The 21,359-nt window shown below is 37.4% G+C and overlaps 4 protein-coding genes across 10 annotated transcripts; 2 read left to right on the forward strand and 2 right to left on the reverse strand.

Moving 5' to 3' along the window:
- The first annotated feature begins 1,230 nt into the window (after positions 1-1,230).
- On the forward strand, positions 1,231-9,343 carry LOC107048859 (sprouty-related, EVH1 domain-containing protein 1). Of its 4 annotated transcripts, XM_015272319.1 has the most exons (5): positions 1,231-1,590; positions 2,397-2,691; positions 3,279-3,447; positions 4,122-4,321; positions 4,394-9,343. In XM_015272319.1, exons 1-5 carry the CDS (start codon positions 1,571-1,573, stop codon positions 4,901-4,903), a joined length of 1,194 nt encoding a protein of 397 aa, XP_015127805.1. In that variant the 5' UTR covers positions 1,231-1,570; the 3' UTR covers positions 4,904-9,343. The 4 variants fall into 4 exon arrangements, with proteins under 4 accessions (XP_015127805.1, XP_015127779.1, XP_015127797.1 ...); XM_015272293.1 differs by having other exon boundaries at positions 4,122-9,343; XM_015272311.1 differs by having other exon boundaries at positions 4,155-9,343.
- Positions 9,344-12,269, reverse strand: LOC107048886 (adrenodoxin-like protein, mitochondrial). 2 transcript variants are annotated; one of them, XM_015272330.2, is made up of 5 exons: positions 11,994-12,269; positions 11,834-11,898; positions 10,774-10,825; positions 9,791-10,038; positions 9,344-9,732 (listed from the first exon to the last, which is right to left on the reverse strand). In XM_015272330.2, the coding sequence occupies exons 1-5, from the start codon at positions 12,233-12,235 to the stop codon at positions 9,629-9,631; spliced, it is 711 nt and encodes a 236-aa protein (XP_015127816.1). In that variant the 5' UTR covers positions 12,236-12,269; the 3' UTR covers positions 9,344-9,628. The 2 variants fall into 2 exon arrangements, with proteins under 2 accessions (XP_015127816.1, XP_015127825.1); XM_015272339.2 differs by having other exon boundaries at positions 11,834-12,076.
- On the forward strand, positions 11,855-15,117 carry LOC107048901 (methylosome subunit pICln). The gene is made up of 6 exons (XM_015272350.2): positions 11,855-12,435; positions 13,471-13,599; positions 13,669-13,814; positions 13,882-14,055; positions 14,602-14,694; positions 14,768-15,117. Exons 2-6 carry the CDS (start codon positions 13,481-13,483, stop codon positions 14,857-14,859), a joined length of 624 nt encoding a protein of 207 aa, XP_015127836.1. The 5' UTR covers positions 11,855-12,435; positions 13,471-13,480; the 3' UTR covers positions 14,860-15,117.
- Positions 15,118-15,579: 462 nt separating this feature from the next.
- LOC107048835 (regulator of nonsense transcripts 2) lies at positions 15,580-21,014 on the reverse strand. Of its 3 annotated transcripts, none has more exons than XM_015272275.1 (4): positions 20,843-21,014; positions 19,703-20,300; positions 17,723-19,291; positions 15,580-17,147 (listed from the first exon to the last, which is right to left on the reverse strand). In XM_015272275.1, the coding sequence occupies exons 2-4, from the start codon at positions 20,212-20,214 to the stop codon at positions 15,803-15,805; spliced, it is 3,426 nt and encodes a 1,141-aa protein (XP_015127761.1). In that variant the 5' UTR covers positions 20,215-20,300; positions 20,843-21,014; the 3' UTR covers positions 15,580-15,802. The 3 variants fall into 3 exon arrangements, with proteins under 3 accessions (XP_015127761.1, XP_015127768.1, XP_015127753.1); XM_015272282.1 differs by having other exon boundaries at positions 20,814-21,014; XM_015272267.1 differs by having other exon boundaries at positions 20,687-21,014.
- Positions 21,015-21,359: the final 345 nt, after the last annotated feature.

Raw genomic sequence — 21,359 nt, forward strand, 5'->3', positions numbered from 1 at the left:
TCAATTCGGGAAAATATCTCAATAGAATAAGTTGTGGAACTCATTGAAATTTTTCTTTTGCAGTTGATGTGCCTTTGTGGATCTTAATTTTGATTGGATGTTGAGCGAAATCGTCTCAAAAGTTTTGAGTTATTTGGATTTCTCATCTTGCGCTGACAAACATTGAAGAAATAAAGTTGTCTCTTGAAAAACCATGTCTCCTCTTCTTGTGAAAACAGAATAACATAACATCGAGAGGAGACTCAGACAAGACCGAAATGAGACATACATTTTTGATAGTGAAACGAGACCGAGACTAGCACGTTACAAAATGAGACGAGACGATGGCATGGCGGCCAATACCGAGACCATACCGAGACGATATTGAAATTTTCATTTTTTTCCGAGACCGAGTCAAGACACGTATGAAAAAATTCCATAGAAAACAGCGAATTCGCTAGAAAATTCTATTGGATTTCTATAGGAATTCTATCGGGCTTCTATAGGATTTCTATTGGAATTCTCTTGAGATATTCTATTTGTTTTTCGTGCTGATTCTAGTGGATATTCGATACGAAAAAGTCATGAGATTTCAAATTTCTGTTTGAATTTTTCTCTTGAGATTTTCCCTACAAGAATGCTTGGGCGTCAATTTTCCAAGTTTTTGTCCACTCGGACTGCAATGCAAACTAAAACAAAATCCAGCGGAGAAAACTTGGCAAATTTGTGCCCAATAAATCTAATGGAAAAAATCTAAGAGAAAACTTCGAACAGAAATTCGAAATCTATTAACTGTTTGTATATAGAATCGGCGCAAAAAACAAATATAATTTTTCAATAGAATTCTAATAAAATTTCCTAGCGAATTCGCTATGTTTTCCATTGAATTTTTTCATGCGTGGACTTCTCAAAATCTCATCTCATCTCGTGCGCAGCCCTAGTATTAATCCTATAGAAATTTGTATACGTGAAATAACATATTGATTCAAATCAACTGACAACAAAAACGTGAAAAATGGACATAATACCAATCATATTGACAGCCGCGCGGAGCGCGCCTTGTATCTCCCAAGTACAAAAACCGCGACGAGCCCTCGGTAATTAAAAACGTAAAAAGAATATTCTGCGGGTGGCGGCAGCTCTATGCATCGAGTTGCACTGAGCACGCGTAGAATGCCTTAGACGCATAGAATCCAATTGGTATGTGCTGTTTGAGTCGCACACTGAAGTGCTGTCGGGCGGGCAGAGAGGGGGCAGCGAGAAAAAGGTACATCCACCGTAGAGATGGCTGCAGAGAGAAAGTATTGGTGGCTGTGCAACCGATGAAGACAAAAGACGTGAAAAGGACAGAGTGAACGCGGTGAAAGATTGAGTTGGAGTTACACCGAGGCAAATCAGCGTGAGCGCCTAGAGGGAGGAGCAGCAGCCAAAGTGCTGTGCTTCCTGTCGTTGGCGTTAGCCTAAAAACCTGAGAATTCAGTTCCCAAAATTAAACGGTTGTAATCAGCGACCGAATGTCTCCTCAATGCGACGAAAATGGTGAAGTGTGGAGTAAAGTGGGTATTGAGTAAGGCCTTGGACATCTCGAATCATGACAGAGGCCTCGGAAGAGTAAGTCCAATTCACTGTAATTAACCACTCACTTGTTTCCATGTTTGTTTCATTTACTTCCGTTCGCTGGACTGATGAAACAGAGCTGTTGCAGTGTCAAATTGTCAAAACGTCCAAGCGTGAGGCAAAAACGATCTCTTTTTCGTACCTATTCTGCATCGTGTTTTATTTTTTCTAACAGCTAGAGAGAGGGATTGCATGTGTCAAATAATGTCTGTATTATTTGAATTTTTTTTCTCAACATCCCAGCCTTGAACATCGTCAAATGGCCAACGGGGGTAACATTACCGATCGTTCTCTCCACGGGTACACCCACACAAAAACATATACACACACATCTATCGGCCATTGCCGACTTATACATGAAAATGTGTCACACACGTTCTCCGGGCATTCATGAAGAGAAGTCATGCGCGGGTGTTAGTGCGTGTATGCACGTTGTCTGTTCATTCATCGAATCGATGTCAATGCGTACGCCTATTTCCATTGTATTCCCGTCAATAATTGTTATGTCAAATGTTTTGGGAATTATTTCAATGGCCGGAGGGTGATTAAGGGCGTGGGAAATTAGCGGTGATTTTTAATTAATACGATGCATCAATGTGTCGAACCGCGAGAATTCTTTGCGCTGTACGCCAACTGACCTGAGTGATCTAATGGAGTGTGCGAGTCCAGGGTATGGGCGTATGAGCCTTCATTATTATTGAATTTTATCATTATTATGAGAATGCCTGGCGTATTGCACGGGCAATGGTAAACCACCAGTGGTTGGATTATTGATTGGCTTTTTGTGATGATTTTAACAGTGGTAATTATCTGGTGAGGGTACGGGCCCAGGTGATGACGAGAGATGACAGCTCTGGGGGATGGGTACCACTCAGTGGTGGAGGACTCGCTAATGTTTCGGTCAGGCGTAGGGCAACATCAGCTGGATCTGGTTGTAGCACTGCTACTGGAACCAGTTGTGCTACAGCTACTGCTAATGCAGCTCCTGGTTCATCGCCCAGTAATAATTCAGCTCCGTTGAGCACTTCACCTCCCAGTGCAGCTAAGAGAAGACACGAGTACCTTATTTATGGAAAACGTATCACTGATCAATCGGTATGGGATTTGTTGAGTTTAGTGTTCATGGGGGAAAAGATTTATGGGAAAAACCCAGGGCTTTCTGCGAAAAATTCTGTTGGAATTCTATTACATTTTTAGTGAATGGATCTAGGGGTTTTTTGTGTCAATTCTATTGAAAATTATGCAAACTTTCCTCGGTCATTTTTTGGTCGACATTTGGCAGAAGAAAGGTAATAGACCTTGATTTATAAATTTTCCAAGATTTTTCTGCAGAATTTTCATTCGTTTCTCATAATAAGATCCAAGAAGAAAAACTTAGAAAGCTCGTGCCTTAGAATTCTTATAAATAAAATTCCAATAGAATAAGTTACACAGAGCAATTAACATCCATCAATTTTTTCTGTAAAAAAAAATGTACTGTGGAACGCACGCAAAATTACGTAATTTCCAATAGAATTGCTGCAAAGAATAAATTGTTCTTTGATAGAATTCTTGTAGAGCTTGAATGAGAATTTAATAGAATTCCTCAGAGAAAGCCCCAGGTTTTCTATAAATTTTTTTCACACGTGAATTGTTCTGTGTAAACACTTAACAACCACGAACTGGCGTTTCTTCTCCGGCAGGTTGTTCTCAGCTGTACAATTAAGAAGGACTTTCAATACAACAAAGTGATGCCGACATTTCATCACTGGCGTACTGGAGAGAAAAAATTTGGACTCACGTTTCAGACTGCTGCTGATGCCAGGGCGTTTGACAAAGGCGTGCGAACAGCAGTCGAGGAGCTTTTAGAAGGTATATTCCACGAATATTTAATAATCTCCATCAACAGAATTTGTCAATGACTGAAGTATTAAAATAACTATTTGCTTTTTTTACAACTGCCATTTTGGATGAATAATTTTGGTGAGACTCATGATAAATATAATTGCTGAGGCATTACACGTACGGAAAAGCGTCGAAAAATCTACCAAATTCACTAGAACATTCTATTGGATTTCTATTCAACTTTCAATCACAGCTCATCTGTGCGTTTTTTTTCAGTAGAAATGTTCGATGAGAAATATTCGATGAAAAAATCAATAGAATGCGATTTTTCTGTACAACTTATTCCATTGTGATATTTTCTATCGAAATTCCTCGACTACACTTTTCCAAATTTTTCTTTGATTAGAAAATTCATGTAGAGAAATTCCTATAAAAAAATGTCTCAATCGAAAAAGTTGTATAGAAAGATGGCATTATACTGATTCTATCAATAAAATAGTTTCTATTGGACATTCTCCATAAAAAACGCGCTGTAAAGCTGCGGAATTCTTCAATAGAATCATCCAAAAAACTAGTCGAATTTTCAATAGAACCTTTCACTCGGTTTTTCTAAAAAAAATTTTCATGCGTGTATCGACATAGTTTAGATAAGAATTTGAATGAACAGTGTGCAATGGCAATTTGGATTTTCTGCTCCTCAGGACTGGCGGATACAACGTTAAATGGACATCCAGACGTCGGTGATGAGAGTGTATTCATGACTGTTAATTTACCAGCGGAGCCACCGGATCCTCGTCAATCGTCTGGATTGGTTCGTGTACCGAATTATCATTCCCAGTGTGGCGATATACCAGATGCCCACAAATCAATTCATTACATTAATAGTGGTCCATCAGCCAAGGTTGTACCGTCACACCATCATCCACTGGAGTCTAGTGGTGATGTGGGCGTTGACAATTGTCCTTATGTGCAGTTGACGACTCTCAATCACGATTATCTGTATCCAGTGATCGATGATCACAAAGGAGCCAATACAACGGAGCGTCGTACATCGAGTGGTTCACTCAAGAAGCCTGATATAATAGTATCACAGCCGGGTAAAAATACAGCTAAAAATCGGGGTAATAATCGATTGAGATGTAAACACTGTCAACAGACTTATGGTGAGCATGATAATCCAAGGGGTGCGTGTGAGTATGCACCTGATTTTATTAGCCGAGGTATAGCAACTGTTTCGTGTCTTCTGTGCGCCAAGTGTATGCTGTATCATTGCATGAGTGATGCTGAGGGTGAAAATTCCCACAATCTTGAGCACAATCCGTGCACATGCAGTACAGAGGATGGTTGTGGTAGACGATGGTTTGGACTTGCATTGTTGTCTCTCATTGTTCCATGTCTATGGTTGTATCCACCACTACGGGCTATTCACTGGTGTGGTATGGCCTGTGGTATATGTGGTGGACGTCATCATCCAATGGAATAACTGGAGGAACCCTTTGATATCTCTGGACCGTTCTCCATTGAGCCACACTATATGGCAGCAATGCCCAGTGGGGCTGTGGCTAATGTTTATGAATGCCACGATCTAAGTATGGGACGGTGTCAGAGATACCAAAGGGGCAGACAGTTGCCGGTACATGCGCTTATTCATCAACGTCACCTGTGATCAAATTTTGCTCCAGGGTACATCAACTTCAGGGGTTCGCTGAAATTTATTCGCTTCTTTCAGTAATTGTCGGTTGATTTAGTTCAGATTTTTCGGGGTCTGGGGAATTAAATGTTCTGGAATGGTTTAGGAATGTTTGGGTGGGGCAGAATCTGCGGGAAAATTCTCTGAGATATTCCGTTTTCGAAAAATTGAAGGGAACAACCTAGTGATTTCTCTGAGGAATTTCAATGAATTTCCACAGGAATTATGTTCAAGTGCTGTTGAAAATTATGTAACTTTACTGTGCCATTTTTTTATAGAATGAAGTCAATGGGTTTTGGTTTTCAGGTAAAAATTCCTGGACATAAATTTTTCAAGTTTTTTTTTCGCTGCTCATGCCCAAGAATTTTTATAGAAAAAATTCCTGCAGAATGTTATGTAGAAAAATCGACATCTATAATCTTCCCTATCAAAAAATATTGATCGTTGAAAAACATGGAAAAGTTGCTTATTTTCACTAGGATTGGAGCGAAAAGAATTTCTTAATAGAATTCTAACAGATCATTGGAGTTTTTCCGGAAAGAACAAGGTCTCCAAATGATTCTGTAACTGTCTAAAAATGTCTAAAACCGTCTAGATTAATTTTCTAGAATAATTCCCGAATTTTTCACCATTTGTCGTCTAAAAGTCGATTCCAACATGAAAAAACATTGTACCGCCATAAGGTGGGCCACCAAGCACTCTATTTTTTAAAAAAGTTGTAATTTCAACGGGAACCACACAAATTCCATTCAACCAAGGGGATATAGAGGGGATTTAAGACAATTAGCGACAACAACGATATGCTCTATGTTGAAGTTTGTGCCTTTCCCATTTGGTTGGGAGGCGAACTAGGAACACGTGGGGGGACTTCGAGTTGAATGAAGCAAGGCCAATTCGATGTTAGGTAATTAAATGGTCCAAGTCGAGTATCAGGTGTGGCTTCTTGACACTGACACAGACCTCGAGGAACTTTTGCCAAATTCAAGGCAGTTAGGATTTTGCGATGAACAGCTGACGAATGCCCACGTGGAGAGGCTAGATAGATTTTGAGGGACACCTGCATGCATTATAAGGTTCACTTATCAATTATTACACATTTGACAAAAAAAATTGAGAAAAACCTAACGCTTTCTCCAAGGAATCCTATATTTTGCCACATATTGAATAGCAGAAAGCATTCTTGAGTCTAAATTTTCTGCGGTATTTTTATCTGTTCCTCACGATAAAATCAAAGCAAAAAAATTGAAAATTTAAGTCCAAGAATTCTACAGAAAAAATCCCAACAGACAAACTAACACCTACAGACTTTTTTCCAATAGAATTGGCGCAGAAGGCGAATAGAATTTCTTAGAGAGAGCGATAATATTTTTCTATTCAATTTTCCCATACTTGTATTTATTTTTCTTGTTATTGATTGTTGACAATCATCCTCATGGCACTCAACGCATCATCATTTTTTTTCTTCAGATTATTTCTCGTCTTATAAATGGATATAAACGTGTATATCATTTCTGGATGTTTCAAAATTTATGTATAGATTAACAAGCAAGAAAAATCAGATTAACTGTTTTCCCATTACAACTTAGAGCATTGTCAGATGTGTGGAAGAATATGTATTTCCCTTTGATTATTGAAAAACCACGAGAAGCAGCAGTTCCGTTCCCCGCTCTGTGTTTCCAGTATTCTAGATAATTCCCTCGAGCTTTCAGTGTATAATTCACGTGCATAACGAAAGAGAAACATGAAAAATTGGAGAGTAATTATAATAGTTCAAACTAAAAACTTAATCTATTCATACGTTTCTCTTTTGTTGTTTTGGCGTACATAAGACATGAAAAAGAGGGATTAAAATTGCACATGACAAATAGAACGAGTGCGAAGGAACAAAAATAATTTTTGCATTTCTTCCATTAATTTATTTCCCGTTTACGATCGCTGTGGGAACACGATTGAGCTTTAATATCGCCCTACTTTGAAATAAAAAAGCATAGAAAATTCAATCACAAGAAACAGAGACGATATTACGGGAGAGGGAAAAAAACATGATCGTTAATTCTAAAAGTGTGTAGCTGAGATATTTTTACTTTTATTGATTTAATTACTAGGTGAGAATAAATAAAAAGCGATGGAAAAATTCCAGGGTAATTGTCGTAGATGAAAATTTAATGCATGCATTAAATGAAAAATTAACGATGAACCACATTTGATCGAGATTGACAAAAATAAAAGAGATACATATTTATTTTATTGGTTGAACGACGGAGCAAGTTATACTTACATTCATCGTAGCACTAACGTATACAAAGAGAGTAAAAAGAAATTAACAATTGCGAATGTAAGTGCAGAGGCTTTTTTAGATTAAAATGGAAATAATAATTAAAAAAAAAGAACGTTAGTGTATTCGATTTTATATTGACTTTTTTACAGTTTTGTATATTCAAAAGGTGTCGGTGTATTCCTGAAGGCTCAGAGGAGTACACTTTGACACCTTTTGCTGTAGGATAGCACGTGTAGTGGTAAAAAGAAAAAAAACGTTACTTTGTACACTCGTATGCGCACTCCCATGCACAACCGATATACAAATTTAGTTGATTAGTCGATGAATAAATATGTGTAAATTCAATGATTCTCTCTGGAAGGAACGAGACATTGAGAAATAGATGGGACAAGATAAATCATTCAAGAGCGATGCAAACACGACATTTTGGGGTTTAATTATAAGTCAAAATATGTGGAATAGTCGAATCATCATGCCAGTGGGATATAGTGCTTCGAGTGTTGTTATTTTCTGATCATAGTCATTAATTCATAAATTTCGAAACGTGCATGCAGTTCTATTATTTTCATCACTCCCAGTCATGTTTTTTTTATTTTTCTAAATTCACTGTGTAATTTTGTAAGCGTTGATGCTTTATTCACGCCACGCAGAGGCGAGGTGATGAGAATTGGTAAAAGAACGTGAATAAATTTCCGATTGTCAGTATCAACTGAATAAAGCGCTTGATTAAGATGCGAGGGGTCTTTGAGATGACAGATAAATCACTTAAGAGATTCAATTTTTCTCAATCATGTAAATATGATGTATTGTTTACTGCCATAACTAACGGTTGGTTTAATTCTTAGAAATACCACGTTTTACCATCCCGAGTTTCACATTTGTACTAATTTTGAGTATTAAATTGTGAAATATATTCGTATGTTGACGATTATTTTCTCAATCGTAAGGGAATGAAGACGAATGCGAATGATAATGAGAGATAAGAATAAAAACACTCATCTTTTAATTTATGAATAATAAGTACAAAAGCTATTTTCCCAATAAGTCCATTTGTGATGACTACCAAATGTGGATACCTGTTTAATCGTCTTGAGTATTCCTAGTGGATTTTAATGTGCAAAATCCCAGATAAAGATTTAACAAAAAACGACAAAAATAACAAAATAAAAGAATGAATAATTAAATATACACGTAAATAAGTTTATGAAGTGGCTAAAGATAATGATATTGGGTGAATGGGGAGCACCGGATGAATATGAAAATGTGATTTGAGCGAATGAATTTTCTTCCTACTAATTTAAATTGCTTCCTGTCAAATGTATGAATGACCATTTAAACATGCGAATGATGAAGATCATAAAACAAGTGTTTTATGATAAACACATGAATGTGTCTATGATTAGTGTAACAATTCACGTAAAATATATTTAATATTACGGCTGGAATGATTGTGAATAATGATGACAATGACGATAAAAACAAATGCTGCTATTATTGATGCAGAAATGTTAATGTAAAAATTAAAAATGGAACAAAGAGTTGATGCAGATATGGTATTCATTGGTGAATACTTATTAATTTTAAACATTATCGTCGAGTTACAAATCTGCCACTGACGATTAATGGAAAATGGTAAAAAGTTGATGATTAATATTATTGATTGAATGAATTTAAGTATAAATATAACTTTTGAATGTGGCAGTGCTGCAGTGTCATGACCTTTCTTGGTGGACCCAAGCTTTCAGGTTATTCTATCCTTAAACGTTAATTGCTGCAAGCCCATTGAATGAAATTTTAATTAAATAAAGGAGAAGGGAGATGAAGAAATACAAACAAATTCATTATATCATAAATGTTTAAATCTTGTATTATTGTAATTAAAGGAGAAACGAAATGCGAAAAATATGTACCATAATCCCAATGTACGAAAAATAAATATATTGTATCATGAAGGATTTTTCGGTAATCGTCAATTTTATTCTTAATTTATGATTAATAACTATAATTATGGGTAGTCTGTACAGGTTTTGGAATCAGGCACACGAAAAAGTTTGTAGAAAAACCTAGGGTTACTCCCTGGAATTATACGGATTTTTTCCATAAAATATTTTCAATGGAAAATTTCTATCGAAAAAAAACAATTTTTTTCAATAGAAATTCAACAGGAATTCAATACAATTTCCGGCGAATGGGCTAGATTTTCCCAACAACTTTTTTCGTACATGATACAATCTAGTATTTCAGTGAGGCGCCGGTTTGTGTCCGTCGACGTAAAAGTTCCTCGTGGCTGTCGGTAATTCCAATTCAATTCCATCCAGCTCTTTCGTTAGTGTTATCTGACAACCTGTGAATAATAGCAGAATAGAGTGCCCAGTGAGAGATGAGAATTATTGAAATGATACCTAATCTCGAGTTCTCCTTGAGAAATGGAGCCAGATCTAACAGATCTTCTTCCTGATCAGTTGCCGTTGGAAGTTTGTCGGCGTAATCGTGGTGAACGTATACGTGACATGTTGTACACGCTAGGGATGCTTCACACGCACCTTCCATGGGGATTCCATACCTATGAGCTAGATACAATGCATTATCGCCGATTTTTCCACGGACACTTATTCTTTTTCCATCTTTGTCGATGAATGTTACGTGGACTCTAAAGAGAAAAAAAATTTACTCCATGCTTTCAGAGATTTAACTCTACATCGCGTGTGAATAATATTTGATAAAAAGGTCTAGATTTTAGTTGGAAAATTCTGTTGGAAATTTTATGTAGAAAAGGCAATAGATGTCAATTTCTCCATATAATTTATTCTGTTGGGAATTTTTCTACAAGAATTCTAGGGCAGGAATGAGAAATAGACAAATACAACGGAAAAATTTATGGAATTTATTCCCAAGAATTTGATAGGAGAAATCCGAAGAGAATAATTCACACAGAAAATTCAAGTTTTTTAATTTATTTTATCAAATATCTTCTGTAAAGAAATAGCTCAAACGTTTTGTGTCACTGATATAGTTGAAAAAATATGGTATTTCATGTAGTTTTATTAAGTCATCATGCACGATGAAATTCCATAGAAAAAGCTAGCAAATTTGCTAGGTATTTCTCTCCAATTTTTTCATACGTGATGATACAAAAAATAAGATACATCTTGACAATCCTATATATGCTATACTATAGCATATATTTTTTTATACATCAAGAAGAAGAAATTTAAAATAAAAAAATTGATAATTTTTTTTTAGAAGATTGAACTTGACTAATATTCCATCTCTTGCTTTCCATCCAAAAAATCATAGTATCCGAACACGCAAAAAGCAATAGAATTTTTCAACAGAATGTTCATTAAATTATTCCCACATAATCTCTTTTACCAATAATACCTACACTTCTTCCTCCGATTTTGGATCTTGAAATTCATATTCTCCATGAAGAACCCCTTGAAAAGTATAAATCAGCTATTCAATACATCAACTAACAACAGCCAACAGTTACATATTTAATACGCATTTCAACAGCGAAGTGGTAAAACGATCTAATTACCTGTTTTATAGCTATCAATTCGCCGTATAAAACCGGTATTAACAAAAACTTTGCTATCTCCCTTAGATTCCGAGATATTTATTGAAAACTGACTAATAGGGTGAACAGGCCAATTGCTGGACGGTTAAAGGAAATCCGAGTATCGTGGCAGTATCTAAAATAAAAGAATCACCTAAATGGGGACATGAAGGCTTCCGTACATTCAAGAACGTTTTAATTAGCGGAAAAAAATTATTTGAAGTGAAAATAACAAAACAAAGAGTAATCAAATTAATAAATAGCCGAATGCAGCAGAAACCCCTAATGTCTGGACGACTGGTCCATATTTTTTTTACTCATTAAATGTCGATCAATAGAAATATCGATCGGGAAATGTCGATCAATAGAAAAAATGATTGATCACATGATCATACACGAGTAATATCCCAGCAAACAGTAGAGGAGGATGGGGTAAAACGGACACTTCAGACTTTTTGTTAATTATTCATAACTCAGAAACAAATTGATCAATTGAGCTCAGTTTAGGCTCGTCACAAAGGAAAAGAATTGTTCCTTGTATTGAAAAAAAAATTAAATTTTATCAACATTCCAACCCTTTATTAAGATTTTTAAAAAAGTCAAAAGTGTCCGTTTTATCCCAACCTCCCCTATGTCGACAATTTGTCAATAAATTGCCGACGTCCTGTTAAATTTGAGATGGCTCTGGCAAATTGTTTTCTGGGATTATTGAAAGGCGAAATAATCAGTACAAGAAATTGACCTGTTTACCCTAGTTAAAGTCCGACTTGAACCCTTTAACCTCTTTGCAACTGATTTCAAAACTATTCCCGCCTTTGAAGTGCCACCGCACGAGCCTCCAATCCCTCGAAAACGGAGTTGACTGCAGTATTTTAATTCCACTTACATTTCGTTGTTTGTAATTGACGAACAATCCCTCTCCTCACATTACTTCCCCTGACCTGATCAGCTCTGCAGACGTATCGCATTATTAAATGTCGCAGAGTGAACGTCATTGCTTTCGCAAATTTATTATTTCAAACTGATAGAGGTTAGCTACCACTCACTCATTTGGCTCATTTGTGAGAGCTCTCTCCTCCCGGTGCTGCTCTCTGCGGCCAAATGCACGAGCATATAACCGGCTAGTTGTGTCAGATGTTACAAACCTCCTGCGTTTATACACGAATGAATAAAAAATCCCAGTGTGTGCTGATTGATCCCAGTCAATGCGTTTGAGTGTCAACAAACGGGCGGTCAGTAAACGAGCAATTGTCACCCTCACCGGCGACTGTCCCCTCGAAAAATCCATCCGACTTCACTGAGTCGAGAATAAAACCTGTTGGTGAAAGTGTTGGCCGCACCAGTGATACAGGAACATTTCGTAATTCGCAAGCTTCATTTGCTTGTTTTGTTTTTGTGTTCAGAGGTGTGAGGAACAAAAACAAGAAAATTCTGGGAATACAAGTGCCGGGGCCTGTGATATCCGTCAAATTCCGAGCATTGCAGGAGGTAAATACCACGTTTGTCATTATTTTTATGAGATTTGGGCAGATTTGGGGTTCAAAGATATGAAGTCAAGTGCATAACCGTAAGCAGAGCTAGGCTGACATACCGCTACACTGATATGGGGCCTCTTCTAGTGATGAAGTCTAAGAAACTCGTTCACGTCAAAATTAACGGGGGTTTTTCATTCATTTTTTTATCTCTCATTTTCACGTTGGTTTGATGTCTGTGATGTTCAGAACTGAGGAACAAATTTATCAACTGCGTTCGGTCTAAGTTCATCACGAAGAGAAACAATTGTCTTTCATGGAAAATTATCCCATCTCATTAAAAATTAGATGAGTATATGTATTCAATTAATTCATTACAGTTAATTATTCAGTAAATTTCAATTATTATTTCTGTCAATGTTTTGAAACCCTCTCCTGATGACTTTACTTCCATTTGTGAATCTCTCCACAGCGAAAATGGAAGCAAAGTTTAGTTGCTTGCTTCTTCATTCAATCCATTATTTAATTATAAATTATTAATTATCATATTTTTTCATTTTTTTGGGGCTTGCAAACTCCACGGATGGGTTGCGAAATTTGCAGAAAGAAATTCAATAAAGCGTTTTTATTGGTGGCCCTGCTGGTTTAGTGAAAACCTGGCTCAAAAAAAAAAAACAATTACGAACAAAAATAGTTCAAAATTATCATTAAAAAATGCGGGAAAAACTCCCTAATTCTATTGCAATATGCGAAATTCGATTTTTACACTTCGGCCTGGCCAGCGTTTAAGACCTAATTTTCCACCTTTTTTCCTAAATTTTGGGATGACAATAAAAAAAAAACACTGCAGAGAAGGTTTGGAAAATGTATGCCCAATGTCTGTAAAAAAACGAAATTGTTTAGTAGAATTCTAATAGAACTCTAACAGAATTCTCACAGAATTCCACCAGAGATTAAATAGAATTTCTTGTAGAATACTAGACTTTCTCAATAAATTTCTGTCTGAACCTCCAATAAAGCTTCTCATCTGAAATTTCCTTCTCTCATTCAGAAAAAGAAAAATGGTTGTGTTGAGCAATTTCTTCGCCCCCCAAGAAGGAATTAGACATGAGGAACAAAACACCACGCTCTACGTGGGCGACAGAGAAATTGGAAAGGGTACACTGTACATAACTGAAAGGTGAATCCAGCTCCTAGATTATCAAATTTAACGATTGCCTTGGTATAAATAATATTGTGTTCCTCCCAGTGTCCTAGTGTGGCTCAACAGCACAACGCAGCAAGGTTTTGCCTTGGAGTATCCAAGTATCTCACTGCATGCCACCTCTCGGGATCAGATGGTGCATCCGCGCCAGTGTCTTTACGTCATGGTTAACACTAAACTTGACCTGCCAGGTACAGCAAATTCATTCAATACAATTTCCTGCTGCTGATCTATCCTATTACAAGACCCATTTTTCAGACGTAGAATTAGATCAAAATGAAGGGAACGACTCCGGGGAAGACGACGATTCCGAAACATCCATCACCGAAATGAGATTCGCTCCAGATAATGTTAATAATCTTGACGCAATGTTTCATGCAATGAATCAATGCCAGGCGCTTCATCCTGATCCTCAAGACAGCTTTTCTGATGGTAATAGTACAAAATATGAAAACGCACGGATGAAAAAATTTATTGAATTAGAATTATTTATGACAATTCTATTGGATTTCTATTGAACTTCTTCGAAATGTTCAATAAAAAATATTCTATGGAAAGTCTATAGAATTCGATTTTTCTATGCAAATTATTCTATCGAGATATTTTCTATAGAAATTCCTCGACTGAAATTTTCCAAGTTGTTTTTATTCTGTTTTTTTTTCATCAAGAGAGTCAAACAAAAAAACTTGGGGACAGAAAATTTGGGCCGAGAAAATTTTACAGAAAATATTTCAATAGAATAAGTTTTATACAAAAATCAAATTCTATCAACTTTTTTTTATAGAATTCAATAGAATCGGCCAAAATCTACTAAAAAGTCCAATAGAAATCCCATAGAATTGTCTAGCGAATTCGTTAGGTTTGTCTATTAAATTTTTTCGTACGTTTCAGAAAATCCAATGTTTTTTTTGCCATGCGATTTTTTATTTAACAAATATGTGACAGAAAAAAATTAATTCCATCTGATTCTCGTTCCAGCTGAAGAAGATATCTACGAGGATGCTGAAGAAGAAGATGATTTCGAATACTACGAAGTTGGAGGTGACGATGCATCTTATATTCTACCATCAGGTAAAAGATAAATCGATCAAGCTTTCATCTATTCCCAATCTTAACGAACAACTAATGAATGGACGTCTTCTAGAGCAAACAATAGGAAATCATAATGGCAATGACGCAGACGAAGCGATGGATGTCGAAGCAGGCCAGTTCGAAGATGCCGAGGAAGACCCCTAAAATGCAAAGAAAAATAAAAAAACAGAGTACAAGGGCTATAATTAATATGCATTTAGGTTCTATTAACACTGTATAATTTCCAACATTGCTGATTAAGAGGAAAAAAAATCAATCACACAATGTATCCTTATTAGCTAACGTCGATGAGTGTATACTGACATACACCCGCCATTCTCGAAGCACTAAAACTTTATTTATATTCATTTTGTACATGGCAATACAATGATTTCCTAGAAATAAACATTAATCATAAAACAATGGAATTGTTTGTACCTGATTTCCATATATTTCAACTGATTTAATTCTCTGTATTTTTTTGTAAAATAGATTTGAAGGTGGAAATAATTGAATATAGCTATTTCTAGTGGATTCATCCTACAAGCATTAATCACAGACTTGTTACTAATTATCTTCAGTTAGTGAAGGAGATTTATGGAGACATTTAATCGTATTTGACTTCGGTGAATTTAACTCTCGTAGAGAAAACATCTTAGAATGTAAATACATACAGGAATAGTTCTCCACGATTTTGTTGGGCCTTGTGATGAGGCGCTTATCAAATGAGTGAGAAATTTAATGATTGCGGTCAACGAAGATTTAAACTTATACGCAGGGTGATCAAGGACTATTAAAGAATCTATGGAAGCTTGTGTAGAATGAAAAAAAAACCCACATAAGAGGAAATTTCATAGAAAAATCTAACGTATTTTCATCTTTCTATACAATTTATTCTGTTGAGATTATTTCTATTAATTCCTCAAGTTCAATTGTTATAAAATAAAAAAATGATGTTTTTATAATGATGCAATAGAACTTTTAAAGAATTCTTCTAGAATGCCACCAGTAATTCAACAGAATTCTTCCGAAAAACCGCTAGGTTCTGCTATGAAATTTGTTCATACGTGTCATAAACGGCAGAGAGAACGAAAAATACGGCAATTCCTCATCGAATTTTCTTGGGTCCAAATATGAGATCGGCATCAGGTGCCCCTTTGGGATGATTATATTTCTGCCTTCTCTCGCGATTAAGATTAACTGTGACTGGTCTCGTTCCCTGATTAATAGTCTCCTGGTAATCCTCCTCCTCTTGTCTCTCAGTGATATTCAACGTCAGCCTCTTGACCCGTTCCTTCTCCTCCTTCTGCTCCTGCTCCCTATTTCGTAGATTCATAGCGAGCTCCGAAGAAACTGGAACCGCGAGATTCTTGTACTGCTGTTTGTTCCCTTTCCTCAGCATGAGAACAAAATCCACAGTAGAATTGTCCGACGGTCCCTCCTGGAGCTGCTCATACGTCTTCTTGGTGCTCTTCACATGAATGGGAACTGAAATATCGACTTGTTGAGGCTTGACATTATCCCGCATTCTGTCCTGAATATTATCAGAGACAATCTTATCGAGTGCAGATAGGAAATCATCGTCCTCAGGACAACTGACGCGTTTGGGTCCTGCTGGCAGTGCAGCATCCAACTCAGCGGCATCCAGAATCACCCCCTCGTTGATACCCTGGGAGAGGCTCTGATCCCCTTGAGTATTCTCCCCAGTTCCGTGATTCTCATCCCTCTCAGGGTCCATGATCCAGTCTTCGTCCGAGTGGGCCTCCGAAACATCCTCCGACTCCTCGAAATGAAGATCACCAATGACAGCAGTTTGCTCTTCATCAGCTTCTAAAATGGTGCCCATATCAGAATCAGACTCCCCTCGTTCGGCATCCCCTCTGTTAACGTCCAACGTTGGATAAAGAGTGTTCTTCAACTCATCAATAGCAGCTTGAGTCTCTTTATAACTCTGGAAGAGTTGGATTTTCGGCCTGAGCATGGCCAGAGTGTCACGATACATGTAATCAATTCCAATTGGAAAGGGATTTTCCGCCGTCCAAATAGGATCAGTGTATTTGAACCAGTAGTAATTCTGAAAGAAGATGAGGAAGTAGTCCAGCTTTTTCTTGCTGGAGCCACCACTGAAGTACTGACCACAGGTCTCCAGCAGTGTGCACACGAGTCTTATGCGAAATAGATGGTCCGGGGGGTCGAGAACACTCGGTGCTGTGTGATCCATGCTCACCCCGAAGGTTATCAAGAGGTAGAGAGTCCTGAATATGTCGCCACTCTCCACCATTCTGTAGTTGTAGAGCTCGCCGAGGTATTTCACCATTGCAATGCGACGTTGATTGTACTTTGGGAGATTGATCTCCATGCATATGCGGATGTCCTCGAGGACACCGTCAACTACGTTGGGACCTATGGCCTCGTAGTGAGCCACCAGTCCAGCCAGAAGACTCCCCACACACCTTGAATAGAAAAAGAAAAATTATGATGAGCAAATGTATGAAGAAAAACGATAAGAGGAGGAGAAGAATAATTCAAACTGAATTGTGATTTATACTTTTATGACAACTACGGTCTGCACGAACGAAATAATTTCATAAAAAAACCCAGCGAATTCGCTAGAGAATTCGATTGGATTTCTATTAGGTTTTGACCGATTATCATTTTTTTTTCAATGGAAATGGTCAATGAACAATATTTTTTGGATAATTTATTCTAGTGTAATTTATTTTAGTGAAACGAGAGGAACAATTAAGTAGAGAAAACTTATAAAATTATTATCTCAATAGAAAAAATTGTATAGAGATGAAATTGTGCAGATTTTTTCTTTAGAATAGTTTTTATTGGAAATTTTCAATAAAAGAATACGCTGTAAAGCTTCAAATTAGACAAAAAATAATAGAATTTTCTACTGAATTCGCAATAAAATTTGTCGCCTATTTTTCTGTTCTTGAACATGAGACATGAAATTAAATCTGCTGTAGACATCAAATATCCTCAGGTTTTTTTCCCAGGTCATTTAATAAAATCATTCTACCTTATATTCAAGTATTTCACGTTGTAGGCAGCTGTAAGACACTTAATCGCATACATCGAGATGTTCTCATTCTCCCAATCGAGTTTCCTCATCCACTTCAGCACTTTATCTGTATTCGTCTTCGACAGATCTTGATACAAAAGCTTCCTTATGAATTCGTGCATGGGGGGACGCTCCTTCCTCGTCACACCCCCAGTAGACTCTGGTGGGTTCACGAAATAATAAGCATTCTCGATGATCGTGACATAACGAGAGTCCAGAGCAGTCACAGCCTTCTTCCTCATCATCTGTTCCAAGTAGACTTTAGTTCTCTGATGAGAATCCGTGGAGCAGAACAGAAACCTACCGCACGTCTCCAGCAAATTGCATGTCATCTCAATATGATGATGAGTGAAATCGTGAAGCAGAACCTTGAGGCAGTAGAGAGCTTCGATCTTGGAGTAAAGTTTGAACTTGACCAGTTCCCCGATGTACCTGACGACCTTGACCTTGGACTCAATGTTAATTTGATCCTTTTTCCTCACGTGATACTTGAAGTCATGTTTGAGCATTGTACACAGTTCATTCCCCACGTCTGGCATCACTGGGTAGAGAATAGCAGCTATTCGAGAGTAAAATGGTAACAGATCCAACCGAATTCGTGAGACACCGAAGAGGGCTTTTATCAGTTTTTTCTTGTTGTGTTTTGTATTTAAGTTTATGAGAAAGTCAACAGCAGCGTTGTCAATCATCTCTCGATTAACACAATTGGGTAGATGAGTTAAGAAGGCATCGAGAAGAATTTTGTTGCTGATATTGGCCACCTGGGGCTCCTCAATCTCAGTCTCTGGCTCCTCCACCTTATCAATCTCTTCAAGCTCATCGAACGTTATTTCTTCGTCGAGGGCTTCTTCAGTGATTGGTGTTTCTGCCTTAGGTACTTCTTTGAGGTAGGAGCCAGGTAGAAAAACCGTGAGATCAGGAAGAACTTCGTAGAATCTCCTGGTCTCCTCGTCCCCCCACATGTCCTCCATCGTGCTGTTCTCCTCCCCCTCACTGATCATCTTCAGGGACTCCTCTGTCTCTGCTTTGACCTCAGTATCGACTGGCAACTCTGGAATGCTCTCGTCCAGGGTCTCAGCGAAATTCTGAACACTCGTTGTTAGACGTTCGTAGGAAACCTGGAGGGCTTCGAACCTCTCTTTTCTCTCTGCACTCAACTCACCCCTTGTCTGGAGAATTTTTCTATTCTGTTTCTCGAACGCTTGCACATCCTTGTGCTCCTTCAACAGGTGCTTGCACAGGGAGTTGTAGTATTCTCGCAGTAATGCTCGAACATTCTGCTGCTTGTCTGGTGACAGAAGTTTGCTCTTTGGTATTGGGATGTTGAGCTTCTCCGACTGCTGACGAACACGTCTTGGTACCAGACCAGCGTAATCCTCGCCACAGTGGCGACAGAAGCTCAGGATTATGCTGGCATTGTTGTGCTCCTCCTTGTCCATGTTTATCAGTACTGTGAGGACTGATCCCAGGAGGGAGAGACCCTGTTTGTGAGTGAAAATACCAGCATTCACCAGTTCAGCGTAGAACCTGTAATAATACTGCATTTGAATCACCATAATTAAAAATGTCCTGCGATGGCGCAAAATGGACACTTTTTAATACCCTCTTATGGATATCCAAGTATATTTTACAGTTTGGCAAAAATTGCATTTTTTCAATTTAATCATCAATCTTTCTCCAAAAGAAAACTGTCCAATTTTTTTCTAACGGTTCAACATCGCATGTTAAACCGTTAACGTTCGGGTCAAATGGGGCTCAATGGAGAAAAAATAGCCAAAGTCCTTAGGCATCCCAAATGTTCTTAAACTTAAGAACGAATTAGTCAATTGAGTTCAGTCCAGACTTATCACAAAGGGGAAGAATGATACTTTCGATAGAATAAAATAATCCCATTGAATAGAAAATTGAATAAAATCCAATACTAATACTAATACGAACCTGAGGTCAACACGAAGTTTACTGGGGTTGGCGATTTTGTCTCCGACTTTGAGGCACAGCACTCTCTGCCAATTCTCAAAGAAATGGCTGGAGAATTCTGCGTACGTCTGGTGGAGGAATGAGCAGGCTTTTATGGCTGGTTGAACGTCTGTCATCTTGAGCTTGGCATCTACCAGGGCAGTGGCTATTTCACTTATGTATTTTGTTAGATTCAAGTTGCTCATGTCTTTTAGGAGCTGGTCCAGCTGGGTTGCACTGAAGGTCTTCAGTTTCTTCACGAGAGTTGTGTTCTTCTTGAGGTTTGAGTCGAGCTTGCTGAAGAACGAGTCTGGGGGCCTCGTTGGATTCAAATTGGCTGAACGGATTTCTTCTTTGGATGCCAATCTCTGCTCGAGTTCTTTGATGTAGTCCATGAGGAATTGTCTGTCCTCTTCGGTTGTGACATCGGGGGGCCTATCAGGTGCTGGGGGATCTTCATCGGTGTCTTTCACGTTTTTGTCCTTTTCAGTCATCTTTATTTATTTTATTAAGTTTATGGATTAACAGCGAGGCTAGAGACTGCTCTCAACTTGTTGAGCTGATCAGCATTGTGTCTTTCCTGGAATATATGAATATAAATTCGTGTTATAGTGATAGAAATGCAGTCGTACTAACAATAAATACGATAACAGTGAGAAAGTAACCTGGCATGGCACGATAGTAATTTAAAAAAAATGAAATGAAATGAAATATCAGAAATGAGGACAAGAATGCAACTATTGGAAAAAACTAACACGTTTAGATTAAATTGATATCAACTCTGAGGTAAAATTTGAAGGAAAAAAAATAAGATAAATCAATAATTTGAAAAACTAAGAGAAATACCAAACATTGTACAAATGTAACGACAGGGTAGATAATTTAATAATAAAATTGAGAACTTTAAACAAAAAAAAGAAATGAAAGAATTGTTTCACTATTTTTCTCATATAATCAAAGACTAACCTAGTTTTTTCACTTTAATTCATTATTAACCTTCGATAAACGACAGATCCAGCTGTTTAATAACCTCTTGCTCCACATAATCAAATACAAATTCGTGTTGTAATAATAGAAATGCAGTGGTACTAACAATAAATACAATGACAATAAGAAAATAACCTGGGGAAACAACGATGGCAGCGCTAAATAGCAAAATAGCTATTTATTTGCGGGCATGTTGCTTTGTTGTTTTCTTTTTTCCCTAAATTACAGTGAAATATACGGAAGCCCCTAGGAACACAACCGACTAAGTGACTCTGCATGTGTGTATCAAGCAGAACACACAGGCCGACATACACTTTCTGTCGGTTTTTTAGGAGAAAATAGATGGGTTGCCGTACAACTGCCGGATAATGACTGCAGAATACCGTGATTTTCCAAATGTACTGCCAATTGATGTGCATAATTCATGAGATACAATTAGGGGGGTTTTCTTTTTGCATTCTCTATTTTCAAAATTTCACATTTAAATTTCTCTTCTAAAATTTTGCAATTTGAATTCATTTCTCAGAAGTTATATTTGAGGAAGAGCGGGTTGTTATCAATTCCTATTGACTATACATGGAATAGATGATTCGACGAAAAGATAAAATAATTTTCATCACGCTGTGACGAAAAGTGAACTTTTCGACACGCT

The sequence above is a fragment of the Diachasma alloeum genome, unplaced genomic scaffold (genome assembly GCF_001412515.2).
Source record: "Diachasma alloeum isolate Michigan unplaced genomic scaffold, Dall2.0 Dall_scaffold_00176, whole genome shotgun sequence".
Classification (NCBI taxonomy): Eukaryota; Metazoa; Arthropoda; class Insecta; order Hymenoptera; family Braconidae; genus Diachasma; species Diachasma alloeum.